We start from the raw sequence: 22,233 nt of genomic DNA, 5'->3' as shown, positions 1-22,233 counted from the left end.
ACTCTGTCCATCACTGCACTTTGCAATTGCAAAACGTATTGTGATATTGCACGGGTTTCTTTTGAGGGGGGTGGGGGGGGGCGTAGAGCTGTAAGTGTAGTCATGTCTCACCCAGCTCTCCTGACCTCCCACAATCAAATTTCCGTTTGTCCTTCTGCATCTCTTCCGGAAGAAGAAAGCAGGATTGACTTGAAAGATTCAAAAGCTCCAAAACTTCAGGATGAGCATCTTCTTCAGGGAAACCCCAATCCTTTTGTCATCTTTCCGATCCAATACCATGATATGTGGCAAGTGTATAAAAAGGCAGATACCATACTTGCTAATTACTGCACTGAAGTATCAATCTAAATCAGTAGTATTCTAAATTAGAAGTGTTCAGGAACGTTTGCAACTTGAACTGAGATAGAGAAAAGAGCTTAAAAATAAAGGCCACATTCCAAGGTGAGGGTGAGTAACAAACAAATCACCTCCAGGGACTGTACAGAGAGGCATTTCCTAATATCCAGACAACCATCAAAACCTGTAAGTGACTAAGAAAGATAGATTAAAAATGCAAAGCACTGGCAATAATTGCAACAATGCCCGCAGACAGACAAACCCAAAACCTCTTGGAAATACAAAATGGGTGAAGTATTTCAAGGCATGAGAGAGATTGCAAGTGACACAGGGCATGTCAAGAAAGTCTTCAGCAGAGGAAACAGTTTGAAGGCTGTTCTCCTCCTCTCTCTCTTTTGGAACAAATGTATTAACCAGTTCAGGAAGCCAGTTCTACCAGAAATTACCAGCGAACTTAGATTCTTCAATAACTGCAACATCTTCTACACCTGATCACATACAAGGAACCAGCTGACCTAAATCAGCTACAGCGTTTAAATTCAGTTACAACAAAGTAGTATCAATAATACATAAATCCACTATGCACTGAACCAGAAACATGAACTGTTTTTTTCTCCAAAGCTCAATTATTTGCTGCATTCTACTTTCAATATGTTATGTTGCAAAAAAGATACAACATAGGATCAATTATATTACTGGTAGTGTAGCGGTTAACAAAATTCTCAAGAATTTTTAAGGCACAGTTTTACCCTCAAGTGTAACAAACACAAACCAGAGCAGGGTTGATAATGCAAGTTTAGTGATTCACTTTCATGTTTTGCATTTATTTTACCATCTTTGTAGTTGCTTATCTATTATTACATGCAACTGTGCTCAAATTACATCCAGAAATAATACCTTTACCTTCATATTTAACACTTTGTGGTACAACTTCAAAGCGCACAACTCTATATGTAGGTTCCTGATCTTTCTCGATTTCTTCCTTGTGGTAATAGATAATGAAGGAGAGATGGTTGTGGAGGTAGAACTGAAAAATAAGATTGCGTTAACTTAGCCACTTTATCTACACCCATGTGCTGATATGCACATTAACACAGACAAAAACAGACAACTGCAAAGCAGCTTACATTGCTGATAATTATAAAGTTTAGGTCTTGTGGTGCAGTGGGTAGTGTCCTGCCTCTGAGCCAGAAGCTCCAGGTTCAAAGCCCACCCCAGGACTTGTTGGCCAAGGAAGGTACGTTCATAATGTGATCAAACAATTTTGAGTGTTTCAACGTGCAATTCTTTCCAGAATGCCAGTGGCTGATGGCAAGAGCGGGAGAGACTCCTGGTCAGCACAGTTGATGTAGAGTGGCGCCCCTCAAGTTATAACCCACTGGCGACAGACTAGTGGCCTGTTTCAGGAATTACTATCTATGGAGGCACACGCAAGTCTGCCTTCGTGCACCACTAGGTGCGGGAAGAAAATTAGAATTACAAAGTTTAGTTTGTACATAGCAGTTTCTACCCGGAATTAAATCTTAAAAAAATAACTTGGTGAGCATGAAAGCTTACAATTTCCATCTCAAAAAAATAAATTTAATGGGGCAGCACAGTGGTTAGCACTGCTGCCTCACGGCATCATGGACCCGGGTTCAGTCCTGGCCCTGGATCACTGTCAGTGTGGAGTTTGCACATTCTCCCCATGTCTGCATGGGTGTCACCCCCAAAACTCAGATGTGCAGGGTAGGTGAATTAGCCATGCTAAATTGCCCCTTAATTGGAAAAAAGAATTGGGTACTCTAAATTTATTTTGGAATTTAAAAAAAAATGTTTTTAAATAAAAGTTAAATTAAATATAAAAAAAGAAATTTAGATGAGAATAACCGATTATATTGTTCCTGCGATGCAATCGGCATAATTAATTTCTACTTTGCAAGTACCATGATATGAAAACCAGTGAGCGAAGCAATTGTGCGATCACCTAAACATTGTGCACAATTCCTCATTATTACATTCACAGACATAATATGTTTATTCTAAATGCTGGAGAACGAAACTTGATACTAGCATGTAAACATTCTTGATAAAATCATTAATTTCTACATTTAAATCACCACAGAATTCTGTTCATCCGTTACCAAAGTTATTAGGAATTCACAAGTGAAATACTTACAAGCTTCGAGTGCAATTTTTAATTGCAATAGAAGATTATCTGAAAAGGCAATTATAGGGGCACTTCTAGAATAAAGCATCTTTTCACATATTGGTAAATATTTAGTATTTTATGTTTGTTTGTCATGCTTTAACACAAGACAAAACCATTCAACTGACATCAACCAGAGAAAAATAGCACTTTTTTTTTTCTTGTATTGGATTCCGATCAGGAATTTTGATAAATCTTCGGGCTGGTCAAATCATAGTGATTAATATTAGAACAGTTTTGTTTTTTGTTTGCTTAATGGGCAAAATATCGGATTTAATTTCTGTACATACATTTCATGTTATTAATGTGGTTAAACGACTTGGCCTGCAAGTCTGTCCGGTTAGTTTTACCTTGTTGTTGTCAATAAATCCAAGTCTGTAACCATGTTCAAACTGTACTTCCTTTTCTTTCTTTTTGTCATTGTCATCATGATTTGGGTAAAATTCTAAGCGTGTTGCGACAGGCAGGTTATCTGCAATTCTGTAACAGACAGTTACCATTCACATTTGGAGAAGAAAAAGAATGCATCAAACTTTACATTCAAAATGTTGTGCAAAATTAAAAGCCTTAGCAGCTGTGTATGGTAGAGTATTCCATGTTTTAATTGCCTCTTCAAAATGTTTGACTTCCCCAAGTGCTTCCCATCATAAGTACAAGTGTGTAGTGCCTGGTCATCAACACTTTGATCTGATCAAAGCATTCATTTGTTTCAAGAATCTTTTCTTAAGTTTTCTTAACTATGACTGAATTCCTGGGAACATTGCAGTGATTTTTTTTGCTGGATCATGATAGTGTATCAGTGTCTGTCCAACTCTTGCTGCCTTCATGTACAGGTTAGGTAGATTGGTCATGATCAATTGCCCCTTAGTGTGCAGAAGGTTAGATGGGGCTATGGGGACAGGGTGGGCGTGGGCCTAGGTAAGGCACACTTTGAGAGTCAGGGTAGGCTCGATGGGTCAAATGACCTCCTTCTGCACTGTAGGTATTCTATGACTCTAAAACTAGGAACTGAATCATTTAACTAATGTTTTCAGTCCCTGGTGCATTGACAAGGAATTGCAATGAAAGGCAGAGAATTAGTAATGGCTTCAAATCCCTGCTGTCAATTCCAATACTAACCAATTATTAATGTTCCTGGTAAATCTGGTTTACCATGCCAAAACATATCACCACTAGGATTCCCTCTATAAATTACTGGCAAATCCAACTCCTAGCTGGCCTCCCATACTCTATACTTCTTATTTAAATTTGAGGTCAACTAAAACTCTGGCATCCATATTTTAACTTGCACCAAATCCCATTCAACCCGGCCCTTGTTGACATACCTTGACTCCCGGTTAAGCAAAGCCTTGTTCTGAAATTCCCATCCAGGTTTTCAAATTCGTCCTTGGCCTAATTCCTCTCTATCGCTGTTGTCTCCTCCAGCTCCACAACCATCATTAAGCTCCTCTAATTCTGGCCTCTTGAGAACCCTCCAGTTTCGTTGCTTCACCACTGGCAGTTGAGCCAAGGCGCTAAAACTCTGGAATTCCCTCCCTAAATTTCTCCTTTCTCGTCCTTTATGATCGGTGCGCTCAGGTTGACATTGTGAAGTTGCTCAATTAAGACAGCCAGTACAAAAAGCAAAGCAACATCCATACCCATTTATAGGCCTTAACTCAGTGCACAAGGTTTTCTTTCCACCCTATTTTAATAGCAAGCAGGAAACCATTCCTGCCACAATGGCTTTCTCAAGACTTCATATTGTGGAGGATTCTAGGAATGAATAGATTTCACCTTCCTGACAGTAAAAAATACAGCCAAATGTATTCTGTAGTACAAAATAAGCATCAACCTCTCTATGCCGGTTGCAGTACTTAAGACATCAAAATCCCCCAAAATATAAAATGTTGTTATTAATTAGCTGTTGAGTAACAGTACAGCCATACAGGTCTAAAGATTCCAAGTTCAAATCCTGGCTCTGCGGAGTTAGCTCATCTTAACTGCAAGTGCCATCACTGTACTGTACATTGATTAGTCAGCAACATGAATCTATTTGTGGCTGTGCAAGTATAGGTCTATAGGAACAGGTTCAGCTGTGGTGTCCCATGGTAAAGTAATAGCCTACCAATACAGTGTCTGCAATAAATTCAAGACAAGGTTCCTTTATGGTATTAAAAATATTAAGCAAGCTATTGAACTGTGTGTTATAACAGCAAAAACAGTTACACATACAAATGAACATAATATTCTTCTTGAATCCTTTCCACGACCAGTTTACTTTCTGTTACTTGAAACCTAATGGGTTTGTTTGGCTTTTTACAGAGCACTTCGCATTTCTTTTCAACGTTCATATGCAAATTGTATGGTGTATTCACAATCCGATCACCTCTCAACACCTCACCTGTAAAGTACAAGAACAAATGTAACAGGTTATTCTCTTTTTTTGGCATTCCATGCGTCCAAACCATTATTTTGGATGCGCAAGATTACGGAGGACACATTTACAGGAACCAAATAAAACAGCTGGAACAGATCCTTCCACCTTTGCTATGATAACACAAATTTAGTTCTTGTCTTTTTTTTTTTTTATAAATCTTTTTATTGGCATTTCTCATATTTATAAAACAGTTGTATATATACACATCACATTTTTCTCGCCTGCGCTAATTTCCTTTATTATACAGAGGTTTAGTTTGTCCTTCGTTTAACTGACCCTACGTGCCTTTCATTGCCCTCTGGATCGGTCTATGGTTCCTCCCCCTTCCCCATTCACCCCCCTCCCCGGCTTCGGCTGTGCTTTTCTTTTATTTTCCGGACAGAGTGGAATCATCTCGCGTGGTTTCCCTGCTTTCCTTCCGCATCCCCCCCCCTTTATTAGGTTCCTCCTGGTTGTTGATGTTGGCCTCGAACAGGTTTTGGAACAGACCGACAAACTGCCCCCAAGTATCCAGGAAGCCTTCCTCTGACCCTCGGATGGCGTACTTAATCTTCTCCAGGTGGAGAAATTCCGAAAGGTCAGCGAGCCAGTCTGCAGCTGTGGGTGGTGCTGCCGATCGCCAGCCGAGCAGGATTCTCCAGCGTGCGATTAGGGAAGCGAAAGAAAGGGCGTTGGCCCCCTTCCCCATGTGTAACTCTGGCTGCTCCGATGCCCCGAAGATTGCCACTATTGGGCATGGCTTCACCCTCACCCCCACAACCTTGGACATTGCCTCGGAGAAGGCTGTCCAGAACCCAGCAAGCTTGGGGCAAGCCCAAAACATGTGGGTGTGGTTGGCCGGGCCCCTCTGGCACCGCTCACATTTGTCCTCCACCTCCGGGAAGAACCTGCTCATTCGAGTTCTGGTCAGGTGCGCTCTGTGCACCACTTTGAGCTGCATTAGGCTTAGCCTTGCGCAGGAGGAGGTGGAGTTCACCCTGCTCAGTGCTTAGCTCCAGAGTCCCCATCCTACCTCTGTCCCCAGTTCGTCCTCCCATTTTTGTCTGATCTCGTCCAGTGGAGTCCGGGCTCTGTCCAGTAGCTGTCCATTTATTTTCCCACATAGCCCCCCCTTCTCGTTGCTTGTGCCTATCAGGTCCTCTAGTAGTATGCTTTCTGGGGCCCCAGGGTACCCCACTGTCTCTTTGCGGAGGAAGTGTTTTATTTGGAGGTGTCTCATTTCCTGTCCTTTTGCTAGCCTCCACTTCCTCGTCAGTTCGTCTAGTGTCGCCAGTCTGTGCCCCACGTAGAAGTCCCTGACCGTCAATGTGCCCCTGTCCCGCCTCCATCTTCATCTAGCATGGCTGGGAGGAATCTGTGATTGCCGCAGATGAGGGCCATGGGGGACATTTTAGTTATCCCGAAGTGTTGTCTGGGCTGGGTCCATGTTCTCAGCGTGGCCGCGACCACTGGGCTTGTTGTGTATCTTGTTGAGGGGGATGGGAGTGCTGCTGTAGCCAGGGCCCGGAGGGTCGTTCCTTTACAGGATGCCTCCTCCATTTGTACCCAATCTATGTCAGGTTCTTGTACCCATCCCCTCACTCTTTCTGCCGTTGCTGCCCAGTGGTAATATTGTAGGTTTGGTAAGGCCAAGCCTCCTTTGATTTTCCTTATTTGCAGTGTCTGTTTTGGGATTCTCGGGTTCTTGCCCCCCCACACAAACGCCATGATTAGACTGTCTACGTTTTGGAAAAAGGCCTTGGGGATGAAGATCGGAATGGATCTAAACAGGAAGAGGAACCTTGGCAGTACGTTCATCGTGATCGTCTGCACTCTCCCCGCCAGGGAGAGCGGGAGTGAGCCCCACCTTTGACGGTCTCTTCTTACTTCCTCCACCAGGCTGGTCAGGTTCCACTTGTGGATCTGTGTCCAGTCTCTGGCTATCTGGATCCCCAGGTAGCGGAATCTGTTCTGGGCTGTTTTGAACGGGAGCCCCTCCTGCTCTCTCCCTCCCCCGTTTGGGTTCACTGGGAATGCCTCGCTTTTGCCCAGGTTAAGTTTGTAGCCCGAGAAGGTTCCAAACTCTTTTCCGTATTTGCAGTATTGCCTTCAGTCCCTCCTGTGGCTTCGAGACATAGAGGAGCAGGTCATCTGCATAGAGTGAGACTCTGTGCTCTCTGTCTCCTCTCCGGATTCCCTTCCAGCTCTTCGCGTCCAGCAGGGCCAGCGCCAGGGGTTCGATGGCTAGCGCGAACAAGAGTGGGGACAGGGGAAGCCCTGTCTTGTTCCTCCCTATAGCTGGAAGTATTTAGAGCTGGTGGTGTTAGTTCGGACGCTCGTTTTGGGAGCGTTGTACAAGAGCCTCACCCAGGCGGTAAACCCCGCTCCTAGCCCAAACCGTTCCAGTACCTCGAGGAGGTATTTCCATTTGATTCTGTCGAAGGCCTTTTCTGTGTCCAGGGAGACGATCATGTTCTCTCCCCAGAGGGGGTCATTATTACGTTCAGCAGCCGCCTGATGTTCGCTGTGAGCTGTCTACCCTTGACAAAACCGGTTTGGTCCTCTGCGACCACCTCTGGTACACATACCTCCAGCCTTTTGGCCAGGACCTTTGCGAGTATTTTCGCATCCACGTTCAGCAGTGAAATGGGTCTGTATGATCCACATTCCGTCAAGTCTTTATCTTTTTTGGGTATCAGTGAAATTGTGGCCTGCGCTAGCATTGGGGGCAGGGTGCCCCTTGCCAGTGAGTCCGCGAACATGTCCCTTAGGTGTGGGGCCAGCACTGGTGCAAATCCTTTGTAGAAGTCCGCCGGGAACCCATCGGGTCCCCGTGCTTTTCCCGCCTGCATGGAGCTGATGCTCTCCAGGATTTCTCCCAGGTCTATTGGTGCTTCCAGATCCGCCCGTCTGTCTTCCCCCACTACTGGTAGTTCCAGTCCGTCTAGGAACAGTTTCATCCCCCCGTCCCGATTGGGGGGCTTGGAGGTGTACAGTCCCCGGTAGAAGGTCTCAAATGCCCGATTGACTTCCTTTGGTTCTGTTACCAGTCTGCCTCTGCTATCCTTTACCTGCGCTATTTCCCTTGTGGCTGCCTACTTTCTCAGCTGGTGAGCCAATAGGCGACCAGCCTCGTCTCAGTGTTCGTAGGAGGTCCCCCGTGTCTGACTGAGTTGATACGCTGCTTTCCTAGTGGATAGAAGGTTAAAGTCCATTTGCAGCTTTTTCCTCTCCGCCAGCAGCCCTACGGTCAGGGCCTCGGAGTATTTTCTGTCGACTTCCAGGATGGAGTCCACCAGTTGTTGCCTGGCCACCCTCTCTTCCCTATCTCGGCTTGCCTTGTAGGCTGTGATCTCTCCTCTAATCACGGCCTTCAGTGCCTCCCAGAAAGTGGAGGGAGAGACCTCCCCGTTTTGGTTGTTACGTAGTCGCCTATGGCCTGCAATGTTTTCTGACAGAAGGCCTTGTCGGCCAGGAGGTCCGTGTCCAGCCTCCATGTGGGGCGCTGGGCAGTGACCGTCACCAACCTCACATCCATATAGTGTGGAGCGTGGTCAGAGATAACGATCGCGGAGTACTCCATTCCCGTGATCCCTGGAAGCACCGATTTCCCCACTGCAAAGAAGTCGATACGGGTGTATACCTTGTGTACTTGTGAGAAGTATGAAAATTCCTTCTCTCCCGGGTGCAGGAACCTCCATGGGTCCACCGCCCCCATCTGCTCCATAAATGCTCCTAGTTCCCTAGCCATGCTAGTCTTTTTCCCTGCTCTGGGGTTTGATCGGTTGGTCAGTGGGTTCTGTACACAGTTGAAGTTGCCCCCTATGATCAGTCTGTGTGTGTCAAGGTGAGGGATTTATGCCATGGTCTTCTTTATGAATTCTGTGTCGTCCCAGTTGGGAGCGTACACATTTGCCAGTACGACCGGTGCCCCTTCCAGGACACCGCTGACCATGACGTACCGTCCCCCTGGGTCCGTAACTGTCTTGGTTTCCGTAAAACTCATCCTCTTACTAATTAATATTGCTACTCCCCTAGCCCTCGTCCCGTAGCATGAGTGGTATGTTTGTCCCACCCAGCCCTTCCTTACCAGCCGTCGGTCCTTCTCCCTCAGGTGCGTCTCTTGGAGGTAGATTATGTCTGCTTTCAGGCTACTTAGGTGGGTGAAGACTGGATCTTTTGACCGAGCCATTGAGTCCCCTTACCTTCCAGGTAACAATCCTGGTGGGGGGGGGTTTTGACCCCCCGGTCCTGCGGGATCACCCATACTTACCTGGTGGATGCACCCCTGCCCTCCGGGGTTTCCCTTCGTTAGGGGGCCGTACAAAATGGTCGCGGTCACCGCACTCACCATGAGGTCGGGCCCCAGGGTTTCCTTTTGTCCAGCGGGCACCCACCATGGACGCCAGCTGTGTGTACGCCACGTAGCTGCGCCCCTGCACTCCAGGGTCTCCCTTCATCCTGAAGCCCTCCCGAGTGGCTGTTTGTGGCACCGTGTTGGTTCCTCGCCCTACTCCATGGCTGCCGAGGCCCGTGTTCGTGCTGCTTATCTACCTCGTCCTTCCCTTTGCTACTCTTTTGTTCTGCGCTCTCTCCCCCCCCCCGACCCCTCTCTTCCCCCCCCCCCTTAGTCCCTATTCCTGTCTCTCCCCCCCCCCCCCCCACCGTGTTCTTCCCCCCCTTCTGCCCTGTCCCCCCCTTCTCTTTGTGCCAGGCGCTCCCTCTCCCCTGAGAAGCGTGCCGCGGCCCTCCTTTCTTCCTGCCCTCCCGTGTTAGCCCTCCTCGCTAGCGCGGTGGCCCCCCTCCCAGCACTTGCCCTGTTCTGGTCCTGTTTTACCTTCCTTTTGCTAGCCCTTGTATCGCCCTCCTGTCTGCCTTTTCCACCCTCATTCACCTTGCTTCGCTCCCCCCCCCCATTGCATTGAGAGGTGGAACGAGCCCGGGAACGAGTCAGCAGAGTCCCGCACAGTGCACCAAACACGTGTGTACAGTTTGTGATCGTATTGACTCTGTTTGCGGTCTGCCCGCTGCTCTTTGTTCCGATTCTTCCTTTCTTTTCCATCCCCGTCGCTTTCATGATGGCCGTTGTGGCTGTTCCTCCTCCAGTTTGTTTGCTCTAACAAACTCCTCCGCTGCTGCTGGGGTGTTAAAAAAACAGCTCCTTCCCCTCAAAAGTTTGGCCGGGAATAACATCCCAAATTTCACATTACTTTTGTAGAGTGCTGATTTGGCCCTGTTGAATTCAGCCCTTCTTTTGGCCAGGTCCGCCCCAATGTCCTGGTACACCCTTATGGTCGTCCCTTCCCACGTGCTCGCTTTCGTCTGCCACTTTAGGATTTTTTTCCCTGTCTTGGAACCTGTGCAGCTTCACGATAATCGCTCTGGGCTGCTCCCCGGCTTTGGGCCTGGGTCGGAGCGACCTGTGCGCCCTGCCGATTTCTGGAGGGTTTGGAAACTTCTCCCTTCCCACTAGCTTGCCCAGCATTTGGGTGACGTAGCCTGTTGGATCTCTGCCCTCCATCCCCTCCGGCAGACCCACTATTTTAACATTCTGCCGTCTGGACCTATTTTCCTGGTTCTCCACTTTCCCTCTTAGGCTCCCCTGGGTCGTTACCAGCCTTTTCACCTCGATTTCCTGAGTTATCATCCTGTCGCTCTGGTCAGAGGCTGCCCTCTCCAACTCCTGAATAGTTTTCTCCTGCACCTCCAACTTCCTTGCCAGGCCGTTGATGGTTCGCTGCATTTTTTCTGTCGTCTCCGCCAGCATCTTCTTCCATCATTGTGTGGAGCTCCGTCCTGAGTGCCTCCCTCATGGCGTTTATCTCCGTTTTTATCTCCTCCTTGGTGACGTTTATTTCCGTTTTCAGCACACTTCTCAATTCCTCCCCGTGCGGGGGTGGGGGGCGCGTCCTGTTCCTGCTCAGCTCGCCAGCTTTTCCGCTTCCTGACTCGCCTGAACCTCCGCCTCGCCCCGTGGGGTCGTCTGCCTGCGCGGCCGCAGCTCCTGCTTTTTTCCTTCGCCTTCGCTGCTGTTCCTTCTTACATCTCGCCGTCCCCTCAATTTATTATTTGGAGGCATATTTTTGTCTGTGCCTTCCTTTTAAAAACGATTTTTTTTTTTTTTTTTAAATAAAAAGGGATTTATTTATTTTTTGAAAGTTTTTATTTTTTTTTTTAAATTTGCAGGAGAGGTACAAGGTTGGCTGAATTTAAAAATTCTTATTTTGTCCTTGTGATCCTCTCCATGCTCCGACTTTCAGGCCGTTTCTGAGCGATCCCCACTCCTCCTCCACGTGCAGCTCACCGGGACCAGTCTCTCCTTTTTGTTTCCTCTCCCGCAGGAACCAATGAGCGACCGTGTAACTAACATCATTAAAACACTGATAATTTTCTCCCACCTCTGAAAATATCACTGAACGGTGCCCTCAGATTAGGAACAGCATAACAAAGTCAGGCATACTTATTATTGTCTCAATGTCAGTCATAACTTAGAGAAGTTCAACCCGATACATTAACGGTACATTAACGAATAGCATCTCCCACAGTTCAACAACATTCCCATGTAACTGCACTACATGCATCTATTCATGACCCAGCTGCTATTTCAAGCCAGCATTTATTGTCCACCTGAAATTGAATGGAAATTAAAATATGCACTGCATGATTATGACAAAACTTTCAAATTGCTGCCATCATTTTCTTTCATTCTGCCTCTCCATTTAACACATTGCCCATTCCTTTAATCCCTGATTGCAGAGGTCAAGTAGCATACTTAAATTGTTGTATATACCACAAAGTATTTTAAAATTTATAATAAACTCACCAAGATTTTCTGCCTTGTATTCAATTTTTTCTGGCCGACAAAAAGGGAGGGAATAATATTCGTATGGAAGCTGCGTCCGTGAGCTCGTCAATTTCACAGCCTGAAACATGCAAGATTAAAACACTCAAGATTATGTAATTGCCATTTTATACAAGTGAATTTATTTTGATGAAAATAATCATTGGGTCCATGCTTCTTTAGACAGAGCATAGATTAGATGGAAGAAAAAAAAAAATCAAACAAGTTTATCCAAATACATTTGGTACAGTTAACAAACAGCATGAATGAGATAAAAACAGAAAATGCTGGAAGTATTCAGGCCAGGCAGCATCTGTGGAGAGAGAAATAGGCTTAATGTTTCAGGTTATTGGCCTTTCATCAGAACTGGAAAAAGAGATGTAACATGTTTTAGACAAGCAAAGGGACAGAGAAAGGGAGTAAAGCAGTGTGACAATTTGATGACAAGAAAGGTAGTCGAACCCCTTGTAAAAATTAAAATCTTCTTTACTTCAGAAAACTTCGAGGCAATAATAGTTTGGCTTCAGACACCAGCAGCGGCTAAACACAACTACTCACAAGCTCCTCATGGCTAAACTGAAAACCCATTCAAGGCCGTGCCTCCAATAATGTCACACACACATGTGCACTTTTGTTAATGCACCCATACACAATCAAATAAGAAGATGGTTATTAAAACACTCTATACCACTTCTGCCTCCTTAAATTTCAATTCCCCTTAAGGAGAGACAACAACAAACATCATAACTCACGTCACACTAATAAGTCAGTCTTTTAGGACGTTGTGACCGGTGTAGAACCACAGGTGACTCAGTAGACACTGGTGAGTCTTGGTTCAGTTGAGCTGGACTTGAGGGCACAGAATAGGTTGGTTGTTAGTGAGAGGAAGTTCTTCAACCTCTCCTGGAGTAGTATCCACTGAATCCCCTGAGCAACAGGAACCACTTCCTGTCGAATTTTCGCAGCAGCATTTCCTTCTGCTGTGTGATCCAGAAACTTAGCTGTCTCAGAGTTGTGGTGTAGGTGAATGTGATTTTGTTGTCTGGGGATGACCCTTCTATTTGTCAGCTTCACCACTAAGGATACTAGATACTGGTTCAGAATAACTCCAGGCAACCATGGTTGGTTACTGCCGGAATTCTTGATAGACACAGTCATCCGGATTGAAATGCTTCTCCTTCGCATGGTAGTCATGCCTCTCCTTCTGCATTTTCTGTCTCCTTCCCACGCTCGTTTTGACATCTGAATGTAACAGATTCAGGTGAGACTTTGGGTTCCTACCCATCAACATTTCAGCCGGTGAAAGCCCGGTTTCTTGTAATTTGTGGTGATACACGACCTGGAAACAAGAAACCCGAGAGCTTAGTTCCCAAAGTACCGTTTGCTATTCTCTTCAGTCCTTTCAGTGTCTGAACAACAAGCCCTGCTAAACCATTTGATGTTGGATGAAAAGGAGCAGTATGCACATGGTGTATTCCATTTAATTTGCATAAGCTCTTGGGGGGAAAAAAATCACTCAAATGTTGTCCCGTTTTCAGAAACCAGAGAATCCAGTAAACCATGAGTCACAAAAACCTGGCCGAGCTTCTCTATTATAACTGTAATGTTGCTCATGATGTGCACTTCTAACTACGTAGAATGCACAACCACGATGACTAGAAACATATGACCCATAAAAGATCCTGCAAAGTCTACATGAAGTCTAGACAAGGGATAGTCAGGCCACTCCCACAGATGCAATGATGTTGGTGTCGTCATCTTTTGGCTTATTTGGCATGCAGAACAGGATTTCTCCTCGTTCTCCAAGTCCGGATCCAGTTTTGGCCGCCAAACATATCACCGTGCTAAACTTTTCATTCGGGAGGCACCCCTTGGACTTCATCTACGACTTGCGAATGACCAGCGGTGAACAACCACTCTACAGCCCCCCAAAAATGTAACCATCCTGCACACTCAGCTCACCCTTGTGTTTCGCATATGGTCTCAGTTCCTCATCATCTATAACTGAAAGTTAACTCTTCATAAGGAATCTTCTGTGCCAGTCTACGGTTTAATCTGTTTGGCATTCACAGGAGAATTTGAAAGTCAGTCAAACACGAAAATTGTCTCCAGAGGAAATATTGCCGTGGTTGGCATGTCCATTAAGGTAATCAACTCAGCGTGCTTGCATTTGCATTGTCTTCCCTGCCCATGACATGATGCTGTACTGGTAGACTGACAATGTGAGAGCCCAGCACTGTAATCCTGCTGAGGCCGTGGGAGGAATGTATTTGGACTCACCAAAAAGGCTCATCAATGGCTTGTGGCCAGTAGATATGATGAAAATGCCCATAAAGGTACTGATGACATAATTTCACAGTGAAAACGATGGCTAGAACTTCCTGGTCTAGCTGCAAATATCTCTTCTCAACTGTTGTCAGCGTGTGTGATGCAAATCTAATAGATTTTCTGACCTGTCCTCCATTGGATGAGAGAGGACTGCTTCAATGCCATAAAGCAAGGCATCACATGACAGAATGAGCTCTCGGCCTGATCAAAGTGAACCAGCAGATTAGCTGATTGTAGCAGCGCTTTCACGCCCTTTAAATCTTTCTCTTGTGCTGGTCCCAGTTCCATTTGGTCTTCTTTGTGGAGCAATAGACACAGTGGCACCAAAACTGTTGAAAGGTCTGGCATAAACCACAGTGCAAGGTGGCACAGCAGTTGCCCCATAGCACCAAGGACCTGGGTTCAATTCTGGCCGTGAATGATTGGGTGACCATGTGTGGAGTTTGCACATTCTCCCAGTGCCTGCGTGGGTTTCTTCCCACAGTCCAAATATATGCTGGTTAGGTGGATTGGCCATGCTAAATTACCCCTCAGTGCCCAAAGAGGTGTAGGTTAGGAGGGGTTATGGGGACAGGGCGCCATTTCAAAGGGTTGGTGCTGACCCGATGAGCCGAATGGACCCCTTCTGTACTGTAGGGATTCTATGCATATAAAGTTCCCGTAGTAGTTCACAAAACACAGAAATGGTCTGAACTCGAGCATATTCACGGGATTTGGGAGCTTCATTGATAGATTGGACATTTTCCTCCACAGGGAACAGACCCGGCCCTATAATTCTATGACCCAGATATTCCACACGTTTGTGTCTGGAAGATGCATTTGTTACACTTCAGATACAGACCTGCTTCTGAAAATATTTTAACACTATCCAGGTTGTTGATGTGTGCCTCCTCAGCTTTTCCTGAGAACAGGATATCGTCCAAATAAACTGCCACACAGGGAATCCCCTGCAACAGATTGTCCATTGTCCTCTAAAAATCACCAGACTGGAAGATACCCCAAAAACCAGATGGTTGGAGTGAACAAACCCTTGTGGGTGTTGATTGTGGCATCCTCTGCAAAGGGCTGCTGGTAGGCTTGACTCATGTCAAGTTTGGAGAATGCCTTGCCTCCTTCCAGAGTTGAAAACAGATCTTCTACCCTCGGAAACAGGCAAGTGTCCAGCTTGGAAATCTGATTAATGCTAAGTTTGTAATCCCCACATGTACGCAGAGCACCATCACTTTTAAGAACCGGTACAATTGGAGTTGCCTAGCGTGAGAACCGAATGGGCTCAATGATTCCCAGCCTTTGCGGTTGTGTGCTTTATCTCACCCCAGTTCAACTGAATTTTCCTGAGTCAGTCATGTCCGAGTCAACTACCAGGAGCCATGCTCTTGCTTCTTGGCAGTTATTCACAATGTCCACCTCAACGCTCCAAGTAATGGTATAATCTCGCCAGTGTATGTTCGAAGGTTGATCCTTGCTTGAGTGAGGGCTGCCGCCTGCTTATGACTCTCAAATTCCCTCACCGATGGCAGATGCAGAGGCTCCTGTGTCGATTTCCACCTTAAGTTTCTGTCCATCGACCTCCGCAGTACCTCACTCACATTGAACATGTTATGGAAACACTCCACTTTGTGCTTGGGTGCTTTCCAGGTGATGCATAGCAGACTGAGGCTTCAGTGAATTTGAAATTCTCTGTCCAGCCTTTGACTTGCACTTAGCATTACTGCACATTTTAACCATATGTCTGTTTTTGTTGCAATTGTGGCACACACTGTCTCAGAACTTACAATGATTGGCATAGCATGTGACTCCACACCTAAAACTTTCCACTGCATTTGCGTTTTTGTTTGCTGGCTCTTTTCTTCCTTGATGCACTACATCCACCTGTATCCCATTATGTACCTTTTGAATATACTTTGCATTGTTCGTAGCCATCTCCATGCCCTGAGAAACTTCTAGAGCCTTTTTGAAGTTAGTGTGACTTCCCCCAACAAACAATATTGTACGCTGTCTTCATTCATGCCACAGACCAATCGGTCCCAGAGCATATCCTTGAACACTGCCCCTAACTCTGTGCTCAAGAGAGGTGATGCAGTTCAGCAACAAAATCAGCCTTTCGAAAATGTCTATGGAATTTAAAACGTTGGACAATCGCTGAAGGACTTGGGACGGTGATAATTCTGAACGAGTGTAACTAACTCCACAAATGTTCACCAGCTTCCATGGTTTTGTTACATTCCTCATTAGCTTGGAAGTCTTTGCCCCACACATACTCAGGAGAAATGAGGGCTTTTTAGCCTCATCTGCAATTTCATTTTCCAAAAAAAAAAAAACCTTGCATAACCTTTCCACATACTCAGTCTAGTCCTTGTGCCTTACCACACACTCATTGGTGGTCAGCATAGCCATCGCCGCTGACCAAGTTGCAAACTAGCTATTCACTATAGAAAAGAACTGTCGCCACGCTGCACCTGCCAAATGTTTTTTGTCCTTTTTAATCATCACCAGAACAATGTTGTAACTTGACCACAAGAAAGGTAATTGAACGCGTTGTAAAAGTTAAATCTTTACTCCAGAAAACAGTGAGGTAATAATAGTGCTTCGAAATGGTGCTTCGAAAAGGTTCCTTCTTCCTCAACCATGATTTCCCACCTACAGTTTGTGGACAGGGCCCTCAACAGTGTGCGGTCCATCTCCCGCGCCACTACCCTCGCCCCCTCCACTCCCTCTCAGAACAAGGATAGAGTCCCCCTCGTTCTCACATATCATCCCACCAACCTCCGTATGCAAAGCATAATCCTCTGCCATTTTCGCCAACTCCAGTGTGATGGCACCACCAAACACATCTTCCCTTCACTCCCTCTGTCAGCATTCCGCAGAGACCGTTCCCTTCGAGACAATCTACTCCACCCCTCCACCATACCTAGCACTTCTCCCATCACCCATGGCACCTTCTCATGCAATCGCAGAAGGTGCAACACCTGCCCCTTTATCTCTTCCATGCTTAACATCCCAGGCCCAAAATACTCATTCCAGGTTAAGCAGCGTTTCACTTGCATCTCTTCCAATTTGGTCTACTGCATTCGCTGCGCCCAATGTGGTCTCCTCTATATCGGAGACCAAACGCAGACTGGGTGATCGCTTTGCTGAGCATCTTCGGTCTGTGAGCATTCAGGACCCTGGCCTTCCTGTTGCTTGCCATTTTAACAAAAGACCCTGCTCCCATGCCCACATGTCTGTTCTCGGCCTGTTGCAATGTTCAGTGAAGCTCAACGCAAACTGGAGGAACAACATCTCAGTTCCGGTTCGGCCGCTACAGCCTTCCGGCCTGAACATCGAATTCACCAACTTCAGACGATCAGCTCTACCCCACCTCGACCCATTTGTTTTCATCCCATTTCATTTTAACTGTCTTTTACCATTTCTTCCTTTCTTAATATATATTTAATTCCGCCCCCCCCCCCCCCCCCCGCAATCTTATCCACCTTTCCTTCACCTTTCTCCTCTTTGCTTCCCCCTTCCCCTTCCCCCCACATCTACAGTTCATCCTCTGATGTTAGTTTCTCTGTTTGACTTTTCACATCTTTTGTTTTCTCTGGGGACTGCCATTAGCACTCGTTCCCCATGGTTTCTGTGGCCATTAGCACCTGGTTTCCCTGGGTTTCTGTGGCTATGACTCATCTTTCATTCTCACTCCACAGTATAAATATTTCCCACTTTGTCTGTTAGCTTTGACAAAGAGTCATCAAACTCGAAACGTTAGCTCTTTTCTCTCCCTACAGATGCTGCCAGACCTGCTGAGATTTTCCAGCATTTTCTCTTTCGTTTTAGATTTCAGCATCCGCAGTAATTTGCTTTTATTAGGTCATAATACAGTTTGGCTTCAGACACCAGCAGCAGCTATACACAATTATACACAAGTTTCTTGTGGCTAAACTGAAAACCCATGTAAACCCGTGCTCCCGAGGATCTTGCATGCACATGTATAATTTTGTTAAAGACATCCATATACATAATCAAATAGGAAGATGCTTATTAAAACATGCTATAACAAGATGTCTTGAACTAAAAGGAAGATCTGGAGGCAAGAATGATTGAATGACAAATGGATGATGATGCAAGGCAAAAGATGATTGAAATGGGACAATTACTAAATAAAAGGTGGGTCCAGCTGAGGTACAAATGGGAACAGATTCATTACCAACAGCTGCGGTCCAAAAAACGGGAGCAGTGGTTATGATTTGAAATTGTTGAACTGAATGTTGAGTCACAAAGGCTGGAAGGCACCCAATCAAAGAGGAGTGATGTTCCTCAAGTTTTTGTTGAACTTTATTATTATGCAATGAGATATTATGCAAGGCAATTTGCCTGACTTCGCTGGTGCAGAGAAGACCAATGGATACTGCATACTAAATTGAAAATGTTACTCAATATTTATGAATCTCAATGTCACATCAGTTTTTGGAGTCAGGCATTGCTATCAAAATTGACATTACTCGATCGGACATCCACCAATCCTTTGGTCTGAACATTAGAGTCGTCAGTTCTTGCTCATCTTCTTCCCTTTCTTTTAACCATCACCTCCAGCTTCATTGGTTTATGTTTTACCTATGCCTTTTTATTATCTTGTTTAGGTTTTCACACCCCTTTGTTCTTTGAAAGATTTCCATTCTTCATTGGAATCATTATATATCAATAGCCACTTTTCATCTATTGACAAATAGATTTAATTGCCTCTATGATAGGAATCAACACTCCTGACTTCACCTGACTTGTATCTTAACCTCAACTTGCTATTTCCCAACCTGGAACTTTTGTTTAGTCAGTAGGTCATCTTACTTTTGCCAGCTCTGATGAACTTTCTACGTTCTTGCAATGAATTGTATAATTTTCATCCTAGACCACGCGCACCTCAAGCCGCCCGTGTGACTACTTCAAAAACCAAAAAGCTGGTAAAGAACTGGATAATGACAGCAGAGAAAAAAAAGCAGTGGGGCGTATAATCCAGTTTCTTATACTGTATTTACTGTGACTGATTGAAGATTCAGAAATAAATCAGATGTTGTGAAGAAATTGTTTTTTCAATAATAGTTATAGTATGTGTGTATGTGTGACTAATTTAATTAAGCTGAAGACAGTTAGGCTGCAAAGTATAAATCATCAAAAGGGCTAGATGTAAAAGCGGGCATTTGAAGTGGAGATGACCATGCTAAGGTACACTACAAGTCAATACAGTGACAAGTACAAATGTGCATTAGGAGATAAGTGAGGATTTTGATTTTAGCTGTTGATTTCAAAGAGAAATAAAAAGGAGATTTACAACTGGCAAAGATCGTAAATGAATAAAGTGGAGTCACTAAGTTTATCTGACCTGAAAGTATTGGCCATTAAAGCTCTCTCTCTTCCGGGAAAGGTAACTTCCAAAAAAGCATAAGAACAAGGGGTTTAAAGATGAAAGAGGAAAAATATATTTGAGTAAAGATTGAAAGTTGTATTAGCACTGGCCATGTGGGAACAAAGTGAGCCATCTCCAGAAGCCGCAGAGAAGCGCCTGTTGCAGAAAGCAGGGTTTTGTTTAAAGCCTTGGGTTTCCACTATCGCGTGTAGCCCTGTGAAATGCTTTCCCTAAAGCAATTGTGTGCGCCTTGTGGTAATATTACTGGAATTTTTTATAGATCAAGTATCTACAGGGTCTGTTGCCTAAAAAGAGGTGTTTATTTTGAGTCTAACTATGCAGAAATCGTTTGAGGAAATTATTGCGAGACTAATTTTTAACTATTCAAATGTAATCCTGTTTAAGTTTTCATTTCTTTCATTAATAAATAGTTTAATATAAAAATCTCCAATGTGGTACTGGAATTTTTTGACTCCTGACTTGAGGACACTTACGTTCTCACACCAAAGTACAAATCGTTCTAATAGCTTGCTCAAATTTCCCTTTGGAATCTTGTCAGTCTGACAATTGCCATCTGCCATATCATAACAAGGTCCACTTTCCTACTTTCTCTATAGGTGCAAGCTTTCGAGCAGCCAGGTAGAAAGGAAAATTCTAGCTATTTCCCCAGCTGCTGCATATCCAGCTTCTGTCTATAATGCTTACATTTCATATATCTTGTTTGACATATGTAGACCAACAGAAAGTTAGAAACATCATCCTTTTTTAAAAACGTCTCACGGTCATGCTGTTTCAGCCAGCAATAGCGTACGGGTACACAGAATAGATATTAAAACATTTCCGTACAGGAATGCATGCCGACTACAGAATGGTGAGGCTCAACTGTTTGACATTTCTGCAAGTTTTCTATGTGTGTCGGCTCCAAGATTATCCTGCATGGGCCAATGAGTGCCAGGGCTTCTTATTCGCCAATTCAGAGATCTTGTTGAGTTTGGAATGTCTTGTGCTGTATCTAATGAAATTAAATTTAAAGTTAAAATTTGCTTCATGTACTAAGTGAATTATAAGGATCGAGGCCTTGTCATTCTCACATTTAGGTCGGCAAATTATTAAATCAGTGGATTAGCAGTTTTCCATGTTCTACAGGCAACTAGGGTTCAGCAATGATTTTCAGCCTTACCAGTGACATCTCAAGAATGAATAACAAATAGCTCACATGCTTATGCTTACCTTAATTTCTACAGGGTGATCCTGATGAAAGTCAATTGGTGCCACACCTGGTACGTAAAAAGAATATGAAGTACGCAAGGCTAAGAGAAACACCAATAATGCCTGAAAAATAAAGGATTAAAACAGGTTAGGATTTAAAGGTTTATGTATCTGACTAGATCAGAAGTGTGCACATTACCAGAAAATATAATTTTTTTTAGGAATGTCAAAATGGGTATGATCATTCATTACCTGAACAAAATTCTGACTTTTAATAAACACACAATGATGCATACGGCGAATGCGACAATGTCTTAGTATGTCAGTGTATTTTCCATCCTAGATCTCTCCTCAATTAGCAATATGAGCAATACAGCCCTCACCAGCTCTATTCTCCATGCGCAAACTATCCCACTGTCATTTGCTGCAGGATAACATGCAAATCAAGCTTTTTTAAATTGTCTCCTGCAATCTCCAGTGAAACCCAACGCAAGCTGGAGGAGCAGCATCTTATCTTCTGATTGGGCACATGCACCTCTCTTTTAGTTCCAATGAAGAGTCAAAGGAACTTAAATGTTAACATCGTTTTCTCTCATCTACAGATGCTGCCAGACCTGCTGCGTTTTTCCAGCATTCTCTGTTTTTGTTTCAGATTTCACCATCCACAGTATTTTGCTTAGTGTTTTATTCACTGCCATTTTTCTTCCAGGCATGCCTATCTTGAAGTACTGTTCTTCTCTCCGACGGGATTTCCGTCTGTCTCTTTTACCATGTACACCTTCATTGTTCTCTCTTGGTGTTTACCAAAACTCTCTTTCATATTTTCTTCCTCAGCAACCTTCTCCAACTCACCCCACCCCACATGAATTGCAACTCAACTTCCATCTCTCATGGTTTGAATCCACTCAGGATTACAGCTATCTCCGGAATATACAACACTCCTCGAACTGCTGTTCTCGCCGCATTCTGAAATCTACACTCAGTGCCAGGCACCGACATTTGTACGCACTCTCTCTCTCTCTCTCCAGCAGCACCAATTCACCCTCTCTCAAAACAAAGCTGTCCCTAGTTCCATTGTATTCTTCATCTCATTTAACACCTTGAAAATAAACTTTTTCTCTTCCTTTCAGGTGTTAAGCTCCAACAACTTACTGACACCATATCCCGCCTGGGACCCTCCATACCTTCCCATCCCTGACCCCATTGCTTCTTCTAATCTCAGCCCTTGCTGTGTATTCACTATACCTTCTGACCTTCCCCTTTCTAATGCCAAACATTCTGTACTCTGCAAAGGACCCAGTTTCATCGCATTCTGTCCTCACCTCACTAATTTCGGGCTCGCCGTGATGTCTTTGATCGCCTCCATCTCAGTGTGCACTTTGGGCAGGAGTCTTACCTCCATTCAATAGGTCCTTTCACCCAACTCCATTATTCTCTCTCTACCCGGGCCACACTTTCTGGCTTCCTACCCACTCTGTTGGTACATCAGCCATCTCAGATTCTCTGCCTCTCTCACTCACTCTAACCTGTTTCTCTCTGATCTTGCTGCA

General features: G+C 44.8%; 1 protein-coding gene across 1 annotated transcript in view; it reads right to left on the bottom strand.

The window, feature by feature from the left end:
* tm9sf4 (transmembrane 9 superfamily protein member 4) overlaps positions 1 to 22,233 on the bottom strand; it is a 100,090-nt gene that overhangs the window by 36,335 nt on the left and 41,522 nt on the right. Inside the window, exons 2-6 of the mRNA XM_072514965.1 lie at positions 20,705 to 20,806; positions 11,746 to 11,845; positions 4,739 to 4,907; positions 2,875 to 3,004; positions 1,240 to 1,363 (exon numbers count right to left, since the gene is read on the bottom strand). Coding sequence (XP_072371066.1) covers positions 1,240 to 1,363; positions 2,875 to 3,004; positions 4,739 to 4,907; positions 11,746 to 11,845; positions 20,705 to 20,806 — 625 coding nt within the window. The remainder of the gene's footprint in view (positions 1 to 1,239; positions 1,364 to 2,874; positions 3,005 to 4,738; positions 4,908 to 11,745; positions 11,846 to 20,704; positions 20,807 to 22,233) is intronic.

The sequence above is a fragment of the Scyliorhinus torazame genome, chromosome 8, assembly GCF_047496885.1.
Source record: "Scyliorhinus torazame isolate Kashiwa2021f chromosome 8, sScyTor2.1, whole genome shotgun sequence".
Lineage (NCBI taxonomy): Eukaryota > Metazoa > Chordata > Chondrichthyes > Carcharhiniformes > Scyliorhinidae > Scyliorhinus > Scyliorhinus torazame.
Note: the sequence above shows the minus strand (reverse complement) of the source record. Positions and strands in the feature narration are given on the sequence as shown.